Below are 20,403 nucleotides of genomic sequence, written 5' to 3'. Positions count from 1 at the left end.
CTGGAGTGATTGCTTGTCCTCAGCAGTGAGCTTCTGCTGGGCCCATATTCATGGCCTCATATTTAGGATTCCTTCACAGACCCAGGAGTAAGTGTTTTGAGACAGGTGTCCTATGCACAGACACTCGATAGCCCTGAGGGAATTGAATCAACATATGTGATACACATATTTACAAATGTCGCTATACACTTCACCACGGAAGTCTCTCTCAAATAGGATCGCCAGGTTTAATGAATGGGAATACCCTATTCCTAGTCAAAACGAAATTCCCCATAAATAATAAACGTAATTTTTAGTGTTGTAATCTGATGCAACCTTTCATCTGTATTTTATCTGCCAACCTTACTCCAAAATCAGTCGAGCAGTTAAATTAAACAATACCCCTAATCTGCATGTCTTTACCCTAAAAACAAAGTTCCAGTCCTTTAATGGCTTTGGTCTGTTTCAAAACAGGGCATTTTGAATCATCTTGAGTCAGTGCAGGAAGCATTTCAAAGTGGTTGCTAGGTGGCAGATCTCCACTTGGGAAAGTATTTTTCAGACCTGATTGTCACTGCTGGGTGAGAGTAGCTTGGTAGTGAGCCTGGATGTGCACAGAACAGAAAGCTTTACTTTGGTGTTACCTTTTGTGCCCAACTAAAACTTGACGGCAAAAGAGAGCTTGAAAAGTACGTCTGAAAAGATTTTGTTTTGTATGCAATGCTCGAATGCCTAGGTAAACAGAGAACTCAATAATCACAGGGTTCAATTTATTTCAGCTGCTTTTTCCCCTCCTTGCTGGATTTTTGAGATAGGTAAGAAAGGATTTCCGCCAAACAAATCTGGGCAGGAAAAAACTTGAAAGCACCGACCAGTCTTCAGTATCTCCACATTATTCTTGATATAATTTTACCTGGAAAAAGGAATGCACACACAGAAATTTGGTTTATCTGGAGTTCGCTTGCAAATAGAATTCTCCACACAAAGGAACAGTGTGGCCTATTCAGGTACACCTCTGTTCACGTTACTTATCTAAATTCATGAAACAAGGTTTGTGACTCCACACGCTGTTTTGTTAAGTTTTGTTAATCCGGGAGAAAACTTAGAATACGAGAAAGCTCAGAGAATGAAGTGAGTAGACACTAGACACTGGGAAATAATCACCAGAGGAAAACATGACATTGACGATAGCATCCATTAGGAAATATCTACAAAAATGACCAGACCTACTTAGAGGATGTTGGTGTGGGATTTCATCATTATGACTCTATGTTAAGTATATCAGCATAACACCATACCCAAATTGTGTTCCATCAATTGTTCCAGTTTTATCATTTTATTTATTTATTTCTTTTACTACTTTATCTGCCCTGGTACCCTGGGCAGAGAAGGAGTAAAGCAATGAATTTTGGGAAAGATAGAACCTGAAGGAACTTCATATTTTTTCCTTAATGTGTCATATTGTGAGCTCATGGACTGAACAATTACTGGATTTTCAGCCTTTCTGTCATGAGACAGCCATTGGAAACTACCAGGACCATAGCCTGTAAGCCAGTTTAATAAATTCCACACACACACACACACACACACACACACACACACACACACACACATATATATATATATATATATATGCATATACACATGCTATGCAAGTATATGTCCATATGTATATGTCAATGCATATATTCTATATGCAAGTATATTCCATATGTATATGTCGATGTATATATTCTATCAGTTCTGATCCTTTAGGGAACTCTAGCTAATATAGAAGGTGTGATGTATGCTTCAAATATCTGGGGATCTATGTGTTTATCGCATCTACCATAAATCTATAAACTACTCATAGTGGGTACCTCAAGGGACAGGGAAGAAACTACAGGCAAATGAAGAAAAGTTTTTCTGTTTATTTGCTAATTTTATTTTGTTTTATTTATCTTTTTTCCACTTTTGTACAATCCCAATCTTTACTACATGTATGTCTGATCACCATTTGATTGAAGACACTGTCAGTTTTTGCCATAGAAGTTTTCCTTTTTGCAGCAGTTACGGAAGAGGCAAATAACTGGTCAAAGTGATGAGAACGACTGGCCAATGAAAACCGAGCCCTAAATGGAACATCTCTATCACCCCCTCTAAGGCTCAGAAACAAGGCAGAAGAGGGGGTAGAAAGAAAATAAGAGCTGGAGGAAGTAGGTGAAGCACCGTGGAGCATTTTTTTGAGGCCCCTACACTTACAAACTCGAGACAGCTATAATCACCTGTAAGAGACCTGTAGAGACTGGGATCCTCCACATTATTCCATGGAGGAGAGAGAAGCTCAAAAGGCTCACCCCTCTCTGGGGCTTTATATCCCTCTAGCCATTGCTGGGGGAAGGAGGGCCAGTTTCCTCAGTTGTACAATCATTGGTAAGTTGCCCATGCTTCTGTAAGTAGCTCTGTACCCAGGTTCCCGTAAGCAACCTTAATGAAACCCGCTGGTCCACCCCTAATGGAGGTATGGCAACAGGAGGGGACTAGTTGGGAAGAGGGAGGGAGACAAAGAGAGCGTAATGAGGAATGAACATGATTGAAATACATTATATCCATGTGTGTATGAAAATACTGTAATCAAACCCATTAACTATAATTATCACCTGCTGATAAAGTGTTTAAGTAACTAAAACAAAGCCGCAGGAACACAGCTATTTAAAGAGATGAAGATCTTGTTCATCCATGCTGTGTGCTCCGACTGGAACCCACTTAAGAAGAAGCTGCTAAAGGGCGTATCTCATCCTTGAAATTCAAGAAGAGCTCACAAACCTTGCTGGGGCTGCCAGCCATGTGAACTTAGAGGTTTCTCTGAATCCTCTCCTCAACATACAAGTCCTTATTCTTCAAATGCCAATTATCCTCACTGTGGCTGTGGACTAGCCAAGGGGATGCTATATCTCCCAGGCAGTGGGAGCAAGAACAACCCAGTCCTGCCGATCATTTCTGCCTGTAATTCTCCCTAGGTGTGGCCACCAGAGTCCTCTGTGGCTATTTCCATGAACTCTACCCTTTTCCATGACCAGACCGGTCTTCTCCCATTGGGCACACTCCTGTGCTCATAATTGCCTCCAGGTACTGGATCAGCTACCACAAAATTATTCTTATCTTTACCAGGTCTCCACAAATGATGCTGGGGAAGAGAAACGATCTTGTTTTGTGGTTGAAGGAATGATGGTCTTTAAGATTAAGTGACTGCCCTAACAATTAGAAGTAGCCAGCACACCAAAGCATAGCTTCCTGATGTCCAGTCAAGTGGGCCCAGCCTTAAAACTAAAACTGCTTACTTCTTCCTTCTCCAACTTCTGCCCTATTTTCTTCCTTTCTTTTACTGGGGAAATTCCTGCAGGGTGGTAGTGGTGCACACCTTAATCCCAGCACTCTTGAGGCAGAGGCAGAGAGATCTCTATGAATTCGAGGCCAGTATGTTCTACAGAGGGAGTTCTAAGACAGGCAGGGCTACACAGAGAGACCGTGTCTCACAAAACTAAAACAAAACAAACAAACAAACAAAAAACAAAATAAATATATGAAAAAAAACCAAAAGACCCTCACTACTTGTAGTTAAAAACCTGTTTTCTTTACTGACTGCTTGTCTATTAGTCTGCCAAGTTGGATTTTATGCCCATGAAGATAAAATCCTTCTAGTTCAAGGGTTTTAAATGGAAAACAGTGTAGTGTTAGGGGCTATAGTGATTGGTCTTTCCCAGTGCACCATGACAAGGACCATGAATCCATTTTACTTCTCTTTTAATTTCGTATGACATTTATTATTGTTATTATTATTATTATTGTTACGTGTACATGGGTACATGGAGGTCAGAAGACATTTTTGTGGGGAAAATTTTTCTCTTCTTTCACTTCTTGGGTCCCTGGCATAGAGTTTATGCCATCGGGCTTGATGACAGACACCTTTATGTGATGCTCCATTTTGCCAGCCCCAGTTTTGGTTTGTTGAGGGAGGGCCTCACTCTTTAGCCTAAACTGGCCTTGAACTCCTAGCAGTGTTTCTGCCTCAGCCCCCCAGATGCTGGCATTATAAGCGTGAGACACCTTCTCCAGCTTCCCCTTTTATTGTCTTTTACAATCTCTGCCAATCTAACTTATGGAAAACTATAATCTTGGTACTTCTATTTACACATATGCTCTGGCTTAGCATATTTTGTGTCTTAACAAGTAGGCAACTATAGCTTCTCTAAAGTGCTTTTTCTCAATCTGCTCATTTTCCCTCGTCAGATAATTTCTCCTTGCGGATTAGTGAATGAAGAAATATGTGTAGCAAGATTAATAAAAACCCAGAGACAGATACTGGGGTTCATCCTGAAGACCAGAAAAGCAAAACAGTCCATCACTGGCTCTTACCTCTACCTCAGTCTGAAAATGGTGATCCTGCCTCTAGGAATCCTCAGAATAAGACTGAGCCTGAAACCTGTCTCCTCCTATATTCCTCTCTAGTGCTGGGATTTAAGGCGTGCACCACAACCGTCCAGTTTCTATGGCAAACTAGTGTGGCTACTGGGATTAAAGGTGTGTGTCACCATTGCCCGGTCTGTATGGCTGACCAGTGGGGCTGTTTTACTCTCTGATCTTCAGGCAAGCTTTATTTATTAAAATAAAAAGAAAATATCACTACATTTTCCCTTTTGTCTAAAATAAAAAAGAAAGCTATAACTAATATAAGGAAAACTATATACAATAACTACAATGACTATATACAATATATACAGGCAATAGATACATCAACATTATGTAGTCCATTTTCATTTGACAAATTCAGAGAAAATGCTCCATATCTATTCTGTCTTGGTGAGTCCAAAGTCTTGTATCTAATAAAAGCCTCTATGTGTTAACTTGGGTCTGAATGGCTGTGGGACCAGGTAGGACAGAAACGTCTGTCAACAAATATGTATTTTCTGTCTTATTTTAATGTATATTTAAATCTATTCTGTAGCTTGCTCATAAGAGATATCCCTTAGATTTATGGATTTATATGCTTGAATTAATTCACAAAGGCATTAATTTAGGTGGTATAGTCTGTCAATCTTTTGTTTCTTTGATTCTGAGTCTGCTTTCTTAAGATTTTTTTTTCATAAAAGAACAAAACTTAAGTTCTCCAGGGAGTACCAGTTGCTACTCAGGTAAAAATGTAGTCCGTTTGGCAGCTGGTGTTGTCTCCTTTACCCATAGTTAGCTAAATTAACTCCCTACAACTCATTAATACAAACTGTCCTTCCCGCGAAACTTTGTTTTTATTTTCTTCAGTATTCAAACTCCAGACTATAAAAAAACTGAGTTAGAATTCCAAGTTAACCATATCAAGAATGGGAGAAATGGTTCAAAAGGTTGTGTATTATTTCTATTCAGAGATGGAGAGTTTATTTTCATGGGTAGCCTTAAAGACAAAGGGATCCCACAAAGTTAATCGTTTCTCAATATAGGATGGATTACTTAGGTAAAAAAATAAAAACTAAAAAAATTCCCCCCCCAAATAAACTAGTGGCGACTTTCACACCCACCCCACCCCATTGTCTAAGGATTTCAGCATGCAATGGTGTCTTGGGGTGGCCCTGGACAGAAAAGGGTGTGAATGCATGGGAGAGAAGCCCACAAACCTCAGGAAGCTGAAGCAACCCTTTCTCTACACACTCACTCAGCTCTTAATAGGATTAAAGGGTTATTGCTACAGCTCATTAAAAAGGGGGAAAGGAATGCAGCTGTGGTTCCCTTCTTCTCTTCTTCTTCTTCCTTCTTCTTCTTCTTCTTCTTCTTCTTCTTCTTCTTCTTCTTCTTCTTCTTCTTCTTCTTCTTCTTCTTCTTCTCCTACTCTTCCTCCTCCTCCTCTCCTCTTCCTCCTCCTTTCCTTCTCCTCCACTTTTTTGTAATTTATTTTATTTTACTTTTGATTTGTTTTATTTTTGGAGACAGTGTTTTCCTGTGTGTATCCCTGACTGTTGTTGATCTCGCTCTGTTGACCAGGCTGACCTTGAACTCAGAGATCCGCCTGCCTTGGCTTCCTAAGTGCTGGGATTAAAGGAATGAGCCACCACCACCTGGCTCCTTTCTGTTTCTATGATTTAAAAAAATACCATGAGAAAAAGTTAATTAGGAGACAAAAGCTGATTGTGATTTCACTTTCAGGTCATGGATCATCACTGAGGAAAATAGGGCAGGAACTTAGAGCATAACCCATGAAGGAACATTCTGGCTCCCTCCAGCTCATTCTTTTCCACTTTCCTTATGAGACCAAGACCATCTATTCAGGGAATGGTGTTGCTCACAGTGGACTAGGCCTTCTTACATTAATTAACAATCAAGACAATCTCTTACAGACATGCCTGCACACCAGTCTGATAAAAGTAATCATTCAACTGAGATTACCAAGTAGGACAGTAGGAAGAGGGAGCATGTCTAACTACTGTCAGCTATAGTAGGAACCATTAGTCCTTAAAAAGCCATTTGTCCCTCTGGCACCTGCTGGACTGAGCCTACCTTATTGTCTATACAGATTAGGGGCTATTGCTCTACTGGTGCTGATAAGAGAGAAAGCAGAACCAAATACCAAACCAAAATAAACCCAAGAAGGAAATAATAGCCACCAACTATTACTCAAAATTTCTTCCCACATCTTCCTTCTATAATCAAAAAAAAAAAAAAAGAAAGAAAAGAAAAGAAATTGTGATCTCAGCAGTTCCCCCTGAAGAAAGACTGAGTGGAACATGGACCATTGCATTAGTCCTTATTTTCATTCTGTTTCTAAAATATTGTTAGGAAATAGGCCATATTTCTAATTAAGTCCCACCCTTTTCCTGGCAGTCTCTTAGAGGAATATGCATTTACAAAACAATCAAAGACAAAGATAATTCTAAATTACTTTAGTTTCTATTAAGCTTTACCTTTTAAAATGTTTCCATAATTCTTTTTTTTTTTTTTTTTTTTTTTTGGTTTTTTTCGAGACAGAGTTTCTCTGCAGCTTTAGAGCCTGTCCTGGAGCTAGCTCTTGTAGACCAGGCTGATCTTGAACTCACAGAGATCCGCCTGCCTCTGCCTCCCGAGTGCTGGGATTAAAGGTGTGCGCCACCACCGCCCGGCTCCATAATTCTTAATTTGAAAAGCAACCTGTGACCAAGCCCTAAGTCTGCGGAAAAAAAACTCTGAAAGGTGGTAACCCTGCCAAGGCCTAAGCTCTGAGGTTTCCTTAGCTCTCTAGGTTATGCAACCCAGATCAATCCATGCAGCCCAAGTAGTTCCTTGTGGAATGAGAAAGATACTTAGCAGTAAGGACTGTAGAAAATAAATGAGGACCAACTCCATTCCTGTATCAGTCTTTGTGGTTCTGCTTAAGACCTAAGAGGAGGCAGTGAGTGTCCAAATACAGAAGGGGAGATGTAACTGATGCAGGCAAAGCAGAAAGGTCTATTAGCAAGGTGGTCAAGCAGAGAAAAATGCCTTACCAATACAAAACAGTTATTTGCCCGTTCCAATCCAAATATAAAGAACGGTGACAATGTCTCCTGAGTCGTCTAGAGTGGTGGCAGGCAGGTAGTGCAGTTAGCAAGAACAGAAGGCCATGCCAGACAGATGCAGCTGCCCTTTTCTGGGCTATGGGATGAGGTAAGAAAAGCACCTCAAACAAAGCAGCACCATTCTGCTAACCTTAGCACCCCACTTTCTTCCCTTCATAAACCCCACTTTCTTCCCTTCATAAACCCTTACTCAGGGAGTACACTAGAGGGCAGAATTTATATGTGGCTGCCACTTCCCATCACATACACTATTTCCTACGGGCAGATTTTATCCAACGACAGGACAGCTCTTGTTGTCAAAAGGTCCAGAGGGACCTGCATGAAAAAGATTGTCCCTTATAGAGGGTGTGATGAGAGTGTTCACAATAGCAGACTTCTGACTAGCAAGCAAAAAGATTCTGCACATAGATGAGAGATGACGTAGGCCTGGTCGTTGCCTCCTAGCAATAACTTCTTCACAGTACTGAAGACAGCAGAAGACAGGAGGAAGAGCTCCGCTTCTGATTCATCTTCCACAAGGCCCACTCCTCAACCATGCTGCTTTTTGTACTTTGGTTGCGTCCCTGGAGTAGGAGGCAGACAGTGACCTGGCACAATGACTAGATCGGACCTATGGACTCAAAAAAGTAGGGAGGGACCTTTCCCCAAAACTTATGTTTATGCATAATATATCTAGTGTGGATCAGAGAGATAGAGAGAAAGAGAGACGGAGACAGACAGAAACACAGAAACAGAGAGATAGAGACACAGAGACACATACACAGAGACAGATACAGACAGTGATACAGAGAGACACATATACAGAGAAAGCCATACACACAGAAAGAGACAGGGAGAAAATAAATAAATATTGCAGAGTTCTCTATTACTTTCCAAGGATTATAACTAAATCCTAAGTACCTCTGAAAAGCCAAGTTGTCTTCTGTCAGGCCCATATTACTGGGTAAAGGGGAAAAAAAAAGAGGGCTTCTGCCAAGCCAAAGGTGGGGTCTTGTCGCCATGTGCACTGAAATCACTGAATTGCTGGCCCCTTAGAAAACCGTCAGTTTTGAACTTTCCTTTTCCCAAAGGCCCATGCTATAGAACCTTCCCACCAACTTCAACCGAGGATTCTTTATCTTGGGTGACCTAAATTAATACTCTCAATATCCCAGGCCGTCATGTCTGAATTGTATTTGTGTCAGAAAAGCTTAAACCAGAGACTTAGAAATCAGGACAATCCTAGACACTCCTGTCAGCAATATCCAAACTGTCCAGAAAGCCCTTGGTATCAAGCAGATGGGAACGCCAAGAAGCATATGTTGGGCACACATGTACTTACCTATGCACTGAGGGTGGAGCAGGAATCTGGTGTATATTGCAAACCACCCAGGCTACACACTTCCTTTTGCTGTGCCCTGTTTTCCAGAGATGACTCCAGGCCCACTGCAAAAAGGATTAGAATTCCTAAATTCTTAATTTGGAATTTTAAGTTCCAAAATCTTCAATGGAATTAGTACTTTTTTCCAATCCTCCGCCTTCCCCCCCTCACACACACTTAGCTTACTCCTCAACCCACAGCACCTGTGCCTGGTATTGTTCTGGTGACCTGCAGACTCTCGTTTGGCAGTTACTACAATTCCGTAGGTGTGTGCCCCAGAACTGCACACACCTACAGACCTACACACCTAGGGGGCCATCCTCAGGCTCTCCAGTAAAGGAACAAAGAGGAGCAGCATGCTCCTTTGTCTTCCCTGAGCTGCATGCCCGCCCACATCCTTTCTCTCAGTCTCTATGAGGTAGCCACAGTTGGCTGCTCTATATCATCCAAGTAGAACTCTTAGTAAGAATCATCAGATTTGTATACAACTTGGCAACTACTTGGCACTTAAGAAATGCTGTCAGTCTAATCATTGCCCCACATTTTGCTCACGTTGGAACATCTCTTTTGGAAGCCCATTCCTTCTTTTCTACTTGGAATATTTTGGCCCGGCTGTATGTGCTAACAGAGGTTTCCATAGAACAGGGAGCTTTCTGCTTATCTTACTTAGTTTTAGTGTCTTCTGTTGTCATTTTGATGCTTCAGACACTTGAGACAAGCTGGATCCTTTGAGCAGACCTCACCCACTGCTTCACTTTTAACCGCACCCAATCAGTATTTGTGGAAAGTGTAGCTAAATCAATTAAAGGTACATGGACGTACCAGCAAAGGTATTAAGTCTAATCAACATAGTGAACTTTAAATTAGCTCGATTATTGTGCTAAACACAACAATAAAAGTAAATATATCCTGCAGTACACCACTGGATATTCTAATAATGCAATATGTGCTGTGGGACAATGGTCTGTACCCTGTCACTTGTATTTTGAATAAACGCTGATTGGCCAGTTGCCAGGTAGGAAGTGTAGGCGGGATGACCAGGCAGGAAGTAGAGGTGGGCAATGAGAATTCTGGGAAGGGGGAAGTTTCAGTCTGCTGTCCTCATCCAGACACAGAGGAAGCCAGACAAGATGTGACTGCCTCACCAGAAAAGGTACCAAGCCACATGGCTTCCACAGACAAAACATATGGGCATTATAAGTTATAAGAGTTAATAAGAAACCAGAGATATTAGGTCAGTCAGTTTACATTGCATAAAAATTTCTGTCTTTTAATCAGAGAATAACGAAGGCAACACATTTTCGATGTGTCCATGGCTAGAAAGAAAATCCCAGACCCATGACTACAACGTGCTCTTTAAAAACACTGTTATTATTGATGCTATTTTGTTTGTGTGTGTGAGAAGCCGCACATCTTAATAGCTGAGTGAAAATAAAAGTGTGTAAAGAAATAGTCATGGTGTACAAAACTTCAACTAATTTACTCGTATTTCACACTTTTTATATGTGTGTGGTACTAAAATTTTGTCTAAGCAAGTCTACAAGTATTTTTTTCAGTAAGTATAAAGAATTCCATAACACTACACTGTGTCACATTTTAACTAGTTAGCTGCATGGCAACCAACTGACTATATCTTAGATTTGAAAGCATACAATAAATTAACTGAAGGCTAAAACACACAGTCAGCGTGTTCCCAAATTTCCCTGAATGAAAGAACAGCATTTGCTGTTTCATTGTTGTTCGGGGATTAGGCTGTTGCTCAGAAAGATGGAAGCAGAATCTGGGACTTCTTCATAAACACCCATCACGACTGAAAAACCAACGTAATTCACAGAGACGCCAACTCTCACGTCACCGCTTACAGCCTTTCAACTCTGGTTACAGTTAGGATTGTAATCCATATTAAACCTTCCATTTATCAGTTTCCACACTTTCTGAAATTAAATTTATTTTATTATAGAAGGCAAATATTAATAATACAAAAATTCCCTATATTAAGGGCCTGTGTATGAACATAGAATCTGGTTCATTCCGTACAAAATGGTTGGCAAATTTCTTTTTTAAAAATTATTTTGGTAAGCAATGTGATGCCATTTCTTCTAGCTCACAAAACTTCCTCAGATCAAAGTTGTACAGCTTTAGGGAGTATAGAAAACTTGTGTGTGTGTGTACATATATATATATATACATATATATGTATATGTATACATATGTATATGTATATATGTGTATATGTGTGTGTATATATATATATATTAAACTTCACTCTCCTTTTTGTCACCCCAAACAGAAAGAAGCATAGATTGTAAATAATGGGTGGTCGCAGGAACGCTGACATCTTGGAGACTCCCATGTGCGTGTCTTGCTAACAGTACCAATTCTACTAAATTCATCTCCCTTCCAGGTTGCCTCATGATTCTTACACTTCAGGACGTTCCCTAAGACATAGTCAGCTTGGCAAGCAAGAGCCACGGGAGGAATGCTCGTTTCTCTTACTCACCTCCTCACTCAACAGATACTTATCAGTAGCCCCTGCCTTCTTCAGGGTTACAATGCAAAGGCATCATAGACTAAGCATTAACATATAAACAGGTAAGCCTGCAGATTTACAGAGTTGGGTTAGTGTGGCAAAGAAAGAGACCAGGTGGGTTGGGGAAATAATCACCAGAGAGTATTCCAATTCAGGGGGCCTTTGTGATGGAGTGACAACCCAGAAGGTCAAGGAAGTGAAGGCTCTAAGGCTGTGAACTTGGGTTGGTTAAGTACAGCTAGGGAGGAGACTGGACTGTAAGGGTTGGCCCACCTCTAATCAGCCTCCTAATCTCGGATAAGGATTTGGAATTTACTCCTTGTACACAATTTTATTCTACACATTCATTTCCAGAATGCATTATACACAATTTCATGCTCGATACATATTTTGTCTTTTGTTTACTTTTACTGTTTAACTTTCAAACACACAAGGTCCAAAGATTATGAAAAGAATTCCACCTGGCCTCCAAGCAAGTTTTCCTCTGCGTGCCCACAATCAAATCTGTCAATAGTCCACACAGCACTGTAAGTAGGGGAGTGAGGTTCAGTTTGAAGCTTGCTGCTGGCGCTTGGAATGGTTTACCATTCCAAGCGGCATAGCGCCTTGCTCAAACGTGGTTTACCCTTTGAACCTCCTCCTCCAGGGCTCAGGGATCAGAAAATATACCTTGGCCATACTCTCACGACGGTTCCCACGTTGTGCTCCGAGGCACGACCGCGCCCTCCAGCTGGCCTCTGCGTCCGCAGCCTGCGCTCCAGCACTGGCACCCTGGTACTCGCTTCTAGCACCCGGCTCAGGTGTGCAAATCCTCTAGGCAAAGAGATCAGAATGCACTTGGTGTAGGCGGGGACTGGTACTCCGGGACTCCTCAGAGCAAGATTCCCGGGCGTACAGGGGCGGGGTCAGGAGGGGCTGGCCCTAGCGTGGGGGCGGAGCCGGCGCCGCGGGCCTTTGCTGCGCAGCGCGGAGTTGTTAGCCGGGAGCTTTGGTGCGGACCCAGGCCACCCACGGGGCGCGGTGCACTCCTTGATCTGCGCTCTGGACACCCGGAAGGGTGAGCGCGTCGCGGGCCGTGCAGTGGGGGCCCGGTGGACTGTCGCGGAGCGGGCGGCTGGATGGAGGCGCCGGGGAGCGTCCCGCGGCGAGCTGTCGGTGCCAGCTGAACTCTTCCCAAGTGTCCTGCGCGTCGACTACCCACTGCGTGTGGGCTCTCTAGGTGCCGGCGGGCTTTGGACGCGGGAAGAACGCAGAAGAGACCGGATTCATCCTATCGGCTGCAGGTCGGATCTCTACCCGGGGTCGCCAAGCGTGGCGGGAGGCGCTGTGCCCGAGAAAGGGCGGGTAAGTGCGGCGCTGCCGAGTCCCGCGCGACACTCCTGTGACTGCCAAACTGGGAGCGGGCTAGGCTCCCAGACTAGACCAGTTGTCCGGAGGCAAAGTTCCTTCCTCTTAGGCAACCTGAGCAGCTCTCCTTCTCTCGGGGCCGGCCCCAAGGCCCCGCTATGGACAGCGAAAGCGAGGTGGATTTTTCCAGCAACGGCGTCACCCCTTTGTGGCGGAGACGGTCCACCCCTCCTCTCCAGCTGCTCGGCCGGAGCAAGCCGAGGCCACAGTCTTACCAGAGCCCCAGCGGGCTGCTGATTACCGACTTCCCGGTGGAAGAACTGGCCGCTCTGCCCGCGCCTCAGACTCCCGCCCGCGTGCCCGCCTCCTCGGACGACAGGACGGTGTCCAGGAGCCCCCAGCTTCTGTGCGCCCATCGGAGGCCGGTGACCAATGGTCGCACGGTGTCCCCGGACTATAGAGCTGCTTCTCCTCGTCTTCGACGGCCCAAGTCACCCCTAGTTCTTCACGCGGCGTCGGGAGGCTCCCTGAAGTCCCCTGCTAATGGCACGGTGGCCTCGCCTACGGTGCTGTTGTCCTACGCCTCCAGGACTCCCGACCCTCCTGTCTCGTACGACCCGGAGGAGGACCTCACGGGGATAACTGCCAGTAAGGTATCTTCGCCCATTGCCAATGGCCTTGTCCCGAAAAGCGACTCACCTGGCTCACCTTCTCAAACTGGTCAGACGGCTAGGGACTTGGAACCGGGCTCCTCGAGACTCTCCCCTGCTCCCCAACACAGGTCTTCTGAACACAAAGTGCCGCTCCAAAGGCTGCCCTCCCAAGGGAATGAGCTCCAGAACCCTCCCGTAGTTTTGAGTACCAACAGCCCGGCCGCCCTCAAGATGGGAAAGCAGCAGATTATCCCGAAAAGCCTTGCCTCGGAAATTAAGCTGAGTAAATCCAACAGTCAAAACGTAGAGCCCCACAAGAGACTCCTCAAGGTGCGCAGCATGGTGGAGGGACTGGGAGCACCCCTGGGCCACGAAGGGGACGAAGGTGAAGTCGACAACGACATGGACAGCCCGGGCTCCCTTCGGCGAGGCTTGCGGTCCACTTCTTACCGGAGGGCAGTGGTGAGCGGGTTTGATTTTGACAGCCCTACCAGCTCAAAGAAGAAGAACAGGATGTCCCAACCTGTTCTGAAGGCAGTCATGGAAGACAAGGAGAAGTTCTCTAGCCTGGGAAGGATAAAGGTAAGGTAGGGCTGGGCAGGCTCTCATGCCGTTCATTAAACTCAACATGAATGTGCTGGGGACAAGGTTTTAATGCTCATGGCACTTGTGATAACGTTCAAGTAAGTTGAGTTTTACTCAGTGTCCCAATCGTGGAACAATGCGCTGACCTCTGTTGTTTGCATTAGTCACCTCGTCCCTTTTTAATATTTTATTGCCGTTAATCATTGGGTGTATTTGACAAGCTCGTAGCTTAGAACTGGAGTGAGGGTGTGAAGTTGTGTACTCTGACACAGGCCTAGCTGGCCGTTGCACTTACTGAATATTTTTCCCACCGGGACGTAAAGGAAAAAAGACAACTAGAGAGGGGTGTTTTGATGTGCTGCTTTCCTAGAAACAAGACAGATCGAAGCAAGCAAGAGGGCCAAGATTGCCTTTGGCAGTCACATTTTTCTCCTGATTCATCAGAGAACCGGAACCAGTCTATATAAATATCACATATGTAATACACGAACAAGCCTGTTTCCTTTTAGACTTAAGCTCTTGAAGGAAAGACTTTACATTTTATGTCCAAGCCCCTTCCCCAAGCTGTCAAGGTCAGCAAAGTTCAGTTTAACAGCAGCCAGTGGGACTGCCAGTCAATTTCAGGGTCCTTAGTCTGGCTTAACAGGATGTGGGGGATGCTGTACATTTTATTTTACTGTTGCTGTGAATTGGCATGGGATTCTCTGCAGTGTGCTTTTGGAAATCTGAGGGGTATAACCAAAAAAAAAGGGCATTTGCTTACAATAGCTGTATTTTCTACTTGGCTCATTCATATATAGTTTGCCTCTCTCTCTCTCTCTGTCTCTCTCTCTCTCTCTCTCTCTCTCTCTCTCTCCTCTGTTTTTGTTGTCTCTTAGAAGAAAATGCTGAAAGGACAAGGAACATTTGATGGGGAAGGTAAGCATTGCATTTAATTTTCCAGACTTTTATTGCGGCTACAATATGGTGCATCAATTATAAGTTGAAACCTAACTTCAGTAACAAAGACTGCTTGTGCTGAAAAAACATAATTGCCCAACTTTGTCTCGGACTACACAGGACAAAGCTGAGGTTTTTACCTAGAGGGGGCATTTTTATAAGCTGCTAACCTTTTCGGGTCACATCTTGGGAACTTTCATTCTTCTTTGCCCTGGCTCCATCCCACCTGCCTCAAAACAGAGCAAGCTCTTTAGTCAAGCACTCTGAAATTGACGCTTGGATCCTACGTGGTATTTCCTTAAGGCCTCATTTTTTTTTTCTTCCTTAGTATTATTTTCACCTTCGATTTTCACTTCTGACTTCCTGTTTTCCTACCAAGTTTCATATTTGGGGCAATGCAGCTTAAGTAAAACATAATCTTACGAACTTGTGACCTGTATAATTATTGGTTGTTAAGGACTTCAGAAACAATAGCGGCTTCAGCCAGGTGTCCACATGCTAATCAGATTAGTGGGCTCTGTAAATAGATGGGTCAAGTGTCAGCCAACTGGAGGAGCATGAAGGGAGCAGTCTCAGCCTCAGCCCAGAGGTTCCTGAGGACAGTGAGTGGACTTACTTTTTGTCAGGCTTCGAAATGCTGAGAGTTTCCACCCTTAAATGGATAAAGAAGGAAAGCCCGCCCTTCCATAAGAAAAGCTAATGGAAAGCCACGTAGGTTGAAAATATGTAATTTGGGTGATTGTAAAATAGTTCCTGCATAGTTGCAAATAGGTAATTAATGAAGTCATTGTGCTAACTGTAGAAAGTAATTGCGATTTGGAGAAGAAACCCAGATACGGTATTTGGACTAGCTGAGGTAAATTCATCTCCTTGATTTTATAATTGGGAAAATTCAGAAGCCCTGAGAATCTTAGTAACTCGTCCCCACTGACACCCCTGGTGACACTCTGCAACTTAGGGCCGACTGATGATTTATGCATGTTGCTGTTTCCTGGATTATTGTACCGATGTGAAGTCAGTAACCCTCCACTTTGTATTTCCTTCAGCGGATAATTTTTTGCTTCTGGGAAGTTGAGCTCGAGTCTGTGAAGGCCTTAAAGGGTTGAAAAGTTTGAGTGTTGTAAAACAGTGTTTAGGCAGCTGCGTGTTATCTCCTTGAATCAGCTTTGTCCGTGTATCTTATTGATTCTTTTATATGATGGTGTAGATATCTTTTTTGTTTGACATGCGTAAGGGAAGAGAGCGGGGTGGCCTGGAAGGTTGCACCTATAAGGCAGTGTCGTCCAGTGGTGAGGACCTGTGGTGCCAGGTTCTCGAAGTTTCTAGTCATTGACTGAGTGGCAGGGATGCAAGAACCGTGCGTCATCGAGCCCTGTCTCACATGAAATGAGGGTGATGCTGCCGCAGAGAATGACCGAGAAATCGCCTCGATGTTGTTCATAGACATGCTTTGCCCCTCCCCCCGGAACTACTTTAGAACTGCAGAAACTGAGTTTGACTCACTTACTTTCACGTGCAGAACAATCCCAGAATAGCCGAGTCTTGCATCGACTCCGGTGCTACTGTAGACACAGTGCACACAGAGCTATCTGTGGCTGCCAAGAGAAAAAGCAGATGTGGAAAGCGTTCCTAACTCCCTAAGCCCTATACCAAACTCAGAATCTTCCCCATCATTCCTGAATCGCCCGTCTTCTGCTTTCTATCTGCATAATTGGAAGTGTTTGAAAGCTGAAACCCACTCCCCCCCCCCCCCAACACACACATCCAGGCTGTCACCAGTCCTGGCATCCCACTTAGTCGCCTGGGTAGCTAGTGTTTGACTGACTCATTGAAGCAAATTTGTTTTCTGATGGAATCCCTTGCGTTCAGGATAAAATACAGTCATTACAGTGTGATAGAAACTGAATCCTTCTGCACTCAGGATAAAATCTAATTCTTTTATTTAGATTGAGATTTGGACTGTGTGGCTCATCTCTGTAAACACGTCTTGCATTGTCTGACCACTGCCCATAGCCATCGTACAACTGCTTCGACCTTCATCCGACCCCCTAAGGTTTCTATTTCTTCTTGCTTCAGAGAGTGTCCATCTGCTTCTTCCGTGAGCTCTGTTGCTTTTCTGCTTTCAGAGCTTGGGTCGTCCTCATTGACGCCTCTCCGACGCCCAGGCTGTATCAGACTCTGTCAGAACAACTCTGCACACATATGTTCCCTTCTGTCACTATGTGTTTATGTGAGATCATGAACCCTTCCATAACTTGTGATCCTACTTGGGATAAAAATCGGGGTCCTTTTAGTGGCCCCATATGACCAGCCCTGTACTCACCTCTCGTCTTCTATGACTTCAGCCCTCTGCTGGTGTTCCTGCCACATTGGCCTTGCTGCTTCTTGCCCATACAGCCATAGGAGGCAGACTCCTGCCTCTAGGCATTTGTACTTGGGGTTCACTCACGTGAAATATTCTTTCCTGGGCTCAACAGATAATGTGCTTTACAGCACAAATGTAAGGAATTGAGTTTGTGTTACCCAGACCCACATGAAGCCAGGTGTGGAGAGCACATCTGTAATCCAGGTCTTCCTCTGGGGAGCGGGTAGAGTGACAAAGAAGGTGGACAGCATAGACAGACACCAGAAGCTGTCTTCTGACTTCTCAGCTGTGTTGTTGTATGTAACACCTCCCCCACAACACACACACACACACACACACACACACACACACACCTATTTCTCTAGCTGTACAAATGATTTTCCTTCTTACCTCTTATGTCTTGCCTTAATCATGTCCTGTGAGGCCTTCCTAAACCACCCTTTCTTCCCAGAATTCCTACCCATTCCATCATTTGTTTGTTCTCCATGACAACATAGTCATATTTGAAATACTATGAAAGTTAATTGTTTACTTCAATCTCTTTCATTTTATGTCAGCTTCTTGAGCATGGAGATTTCTTATCTTTTTTTTTTTTTTTTTTTTTTTTTTTTGTCCATTGTATTCCTAGTTGCTTAGCAGTTGCTGGCATCGAGTAGACATTTCCTAAATGTCAGGAGGATGAATAAATGTGGGACTATGAGGTTCATTATTTTTGTTAACTTTGATTCGTGGAGGGATAACAAGTATCTTTCCCCTTATTTTCAGAAAGTAAAACATTACAGATGTACAGTAAGTGTCTGCTAGACAGATAAGTGAAAGGACCAGACCAGTGATAGACATTGAGAAAACATAACACGGATTTTAATTTAACATGAGTTACAGTGGGTTGAGTCTAACCATGCTTTATGAACAGTAGACGGGGATATCGAAACTTGGCTTAACTTGGAATGCCAGATATTCTCTTTTTAATATTTATTTATTTATTATGTATACAATATTCCGTCTGTGTGTATGCCTGCAGGCCAGAAGAGGGCACCAGACCGCATTACAGATGGTTGTGAGCCACCATGTGGTTGCTGGGAATTGAACTCAGGACCTTTGGAAGAGCAGGCAATGCTCTTAACCTCTGAGCCATTTCTCCAGCCCCAGATATTCTTTTGTGACAAAACATATTTGCCTTCCCCCCCCCCCCAACTAATAATTAAGGCAGCACTAACCATTGTATAAATACAGACCTTTGTTGAGAGCAAGGGGCAGAGCTACTTGGGGGCAACTAGTGACTTAACTGACTTGTTTTCTTGAAGAAAATGCAGTCCTGTATCAAAACTACAAAGAAAAGGCCCTTGACATCGACTCTGATGAAGAGTCAGAGCCCAAAGAACAGAAGCCAGAGGAGAAAATCGTGATTCACCATAAGCCACTGAGGTCCACGTGGAGCCAGCTCTCTGCGGTGAGTGTTTACATTCTCCTTTTCTATCTGTGGGAGGAAAAGGCCAATTTGTGGAAGTCGTGCATGAATGCGGCTTTTATTTTTTTTTTCTACTGATGATTCTGTAATTCTAAGGAAAAAAAAAGACTCTCCGCATTGCAAAATGTTTCTGGAAACTGCAGACCAGTTAGAGCGTGGAGTTTGACACGTCTGGTCAGGAAAAGCAGGTTTGATGAACTGACAGAACATGCCTTGAGACTGGTGTTGTGTGGACTCGGTGAATTCTCATTCAGTATGCATGTGATGATAATATAGCCTGGATGTTTTCATAATTGCCCATATATATGCATATAAATGTGCTGTGTGGATATATATATATATATATATATATATATATATTGTATGTGTGTGTGTGTGTGTGTACAATGGAGAATCAATTACAGTTGTTCTTGGGCATTTTATTTTACATAACCATATGGATATTTTCTTGAAATTAGTTAGTGAGGCTCTCTTTTCTGTACATCTGTATATGTGGTTCTAATGGTTTTGTAATAATCTATAATTTCTTCTTTCTGGATCAAACATATTTCGTTTTTAGCCATAGCCAGTTTCCCCCTGGCTTATAAAATGCCATGTGTCGCTCTGTTTTCCTGATCGAGTTTGGGCATACCTTGTCTGACTGCCTGATGGATTGGCAAGTTGGAAGGAGTTCCCATGGCTAGGCAAGGGTGGTAAAGATACTGCATTAAAAGTAGGCCAGTGAAGCTCCGAGTGTTGTAGGCACTATCAGAACAGAGGCAGCTCCCTCTTGAGCCATGCTGAGGGTTGTTCAGTCCTGATCCTCATGGGTTTTGGGAAGCCACCAGCCTAGCACACAATTGCATGTGTTGGTGCCATATCCAGGATCATGGAAATGCTGTGCTATAGGCGGAGGGACAGCCTCTGCTTTAGGCGCCGTCTCTCCTCGTCTAACCTGTATGCAATTTCAAAGTCTAGAGTCACGTCCCTTCCCCCCATCTCCTTCTTTCAGATATAGAGTCTCACTATGTAACTCTGGCTGCCATGGAATTCTCTATGTAGACCAGGCTATCCTAGAACTCAGAGATCCACCTATCTTTGCCTCTTCAGTGTTAGGATTAAAGATGTGTGCCATCACACCTGGCCATCTTCTTCTCCTAATCTTGTTCTATGGCAAATCTGTTCTTTTCTGGTACGTCCAAGCTGTGGTACCTATGAAATTATGCCCGGAATGACAATGCTGATAGCAACAGGGTAGCCAGTGTGAACCAGTGATTTTTTTGAGTGTGGGTGATGGGAATAGTGAGGGCTGTGATGGGCAGGCCTTTGTAAATTGAACAACTACTTCTTAGCTCAAGTCATGGAATTGCAAAGGTTCATTATAATATGCCAGGTGCTCTGATACAAAAATCTAGACTTTGATGAGTATGAGCTGAATTTAAGTTTTAGGGAAATGTTATGTGGATCCAGCAAAACATCTCTATTTTCTCCACTAATTGTGTGCCTCTTCTATGACATTCTTAGGATTTTTTTTTCTATGGGGTTCGGTGGTAAAATGTCTCCAGAAAGTTGGTGTAATAGTAATGTTTTACCCTAATAAAATGATCTGATAATATGCTTGTATCAGAACAGATGCCTGGAA

At 43.5% G+C, this 20,403-nt stretch overlaps 1 protein-coding gene and 1 long non-coding RNA gene across 2 annotated transcripts in view; one reads left to right on the top strand and one right to left on the bottom strand.

The window, feature by feature from the left end:
* Positions 1 to 728: 728 nt before the first annotated feature.
* Positions 729 to 13,003, bottom strand: LOC119825957. Its single transcript, XR_005287344.1, has 3 exons — positions 12,095 to 13,003; positions 8,857 to 8,960; positions 729 to 892 (listed from the first exon to the last, which is right to left on the bottom strand). It is a non-coding gene; the product is annotated as an uncharacterized LOC119825957 (long non-coding RNA).
* The window catches only part of Arhgef26 (Rho guanine nucleotide exchange factor 26), a 105,883-nt gene continuing 97,845 nt past the window's right edge, over positions 12,366 to 20,403 (top strand). Inside the window, exons 1-3 of the mRNA XM_038346984.2 lie at positions 12,366 to 14,007; positions 14,889 to 14,928; positions 18,619 to 18,764. Of these exons, the coding sequence (XP_038202912.1) occupies positions 12,931 to 14,007; positions 14,889 to 14,928; positions 18,619 to 18,764 (1,263 nt within the window). The 5' untranslated portion in view covers positions 12,366 to 12,930. The remainder of the gene's footprint in view (positions 14,008 to 14,888; positions 14,929 to 18,618; positions 18,765 to 20,403) is intronic.

This window comes from Arvicola amphibius, chromosome 11 (assembly GCF_903992535.2).
Source record: "Arvicola amphibius chromosome 11, mArvAmp1.2, whole genome shotgun sequence".
NCBI lineage: Eukaryota > Metazoa > Chordata > Mammalia > Rodentia > Cricetidae > Arvicola > Arvicola amphibius.
The sequence above is the reverse complement of the archived record's forward strand: the minus strand, read 5'-3'. Positions and strand labels throughout refer to the sequence as shown.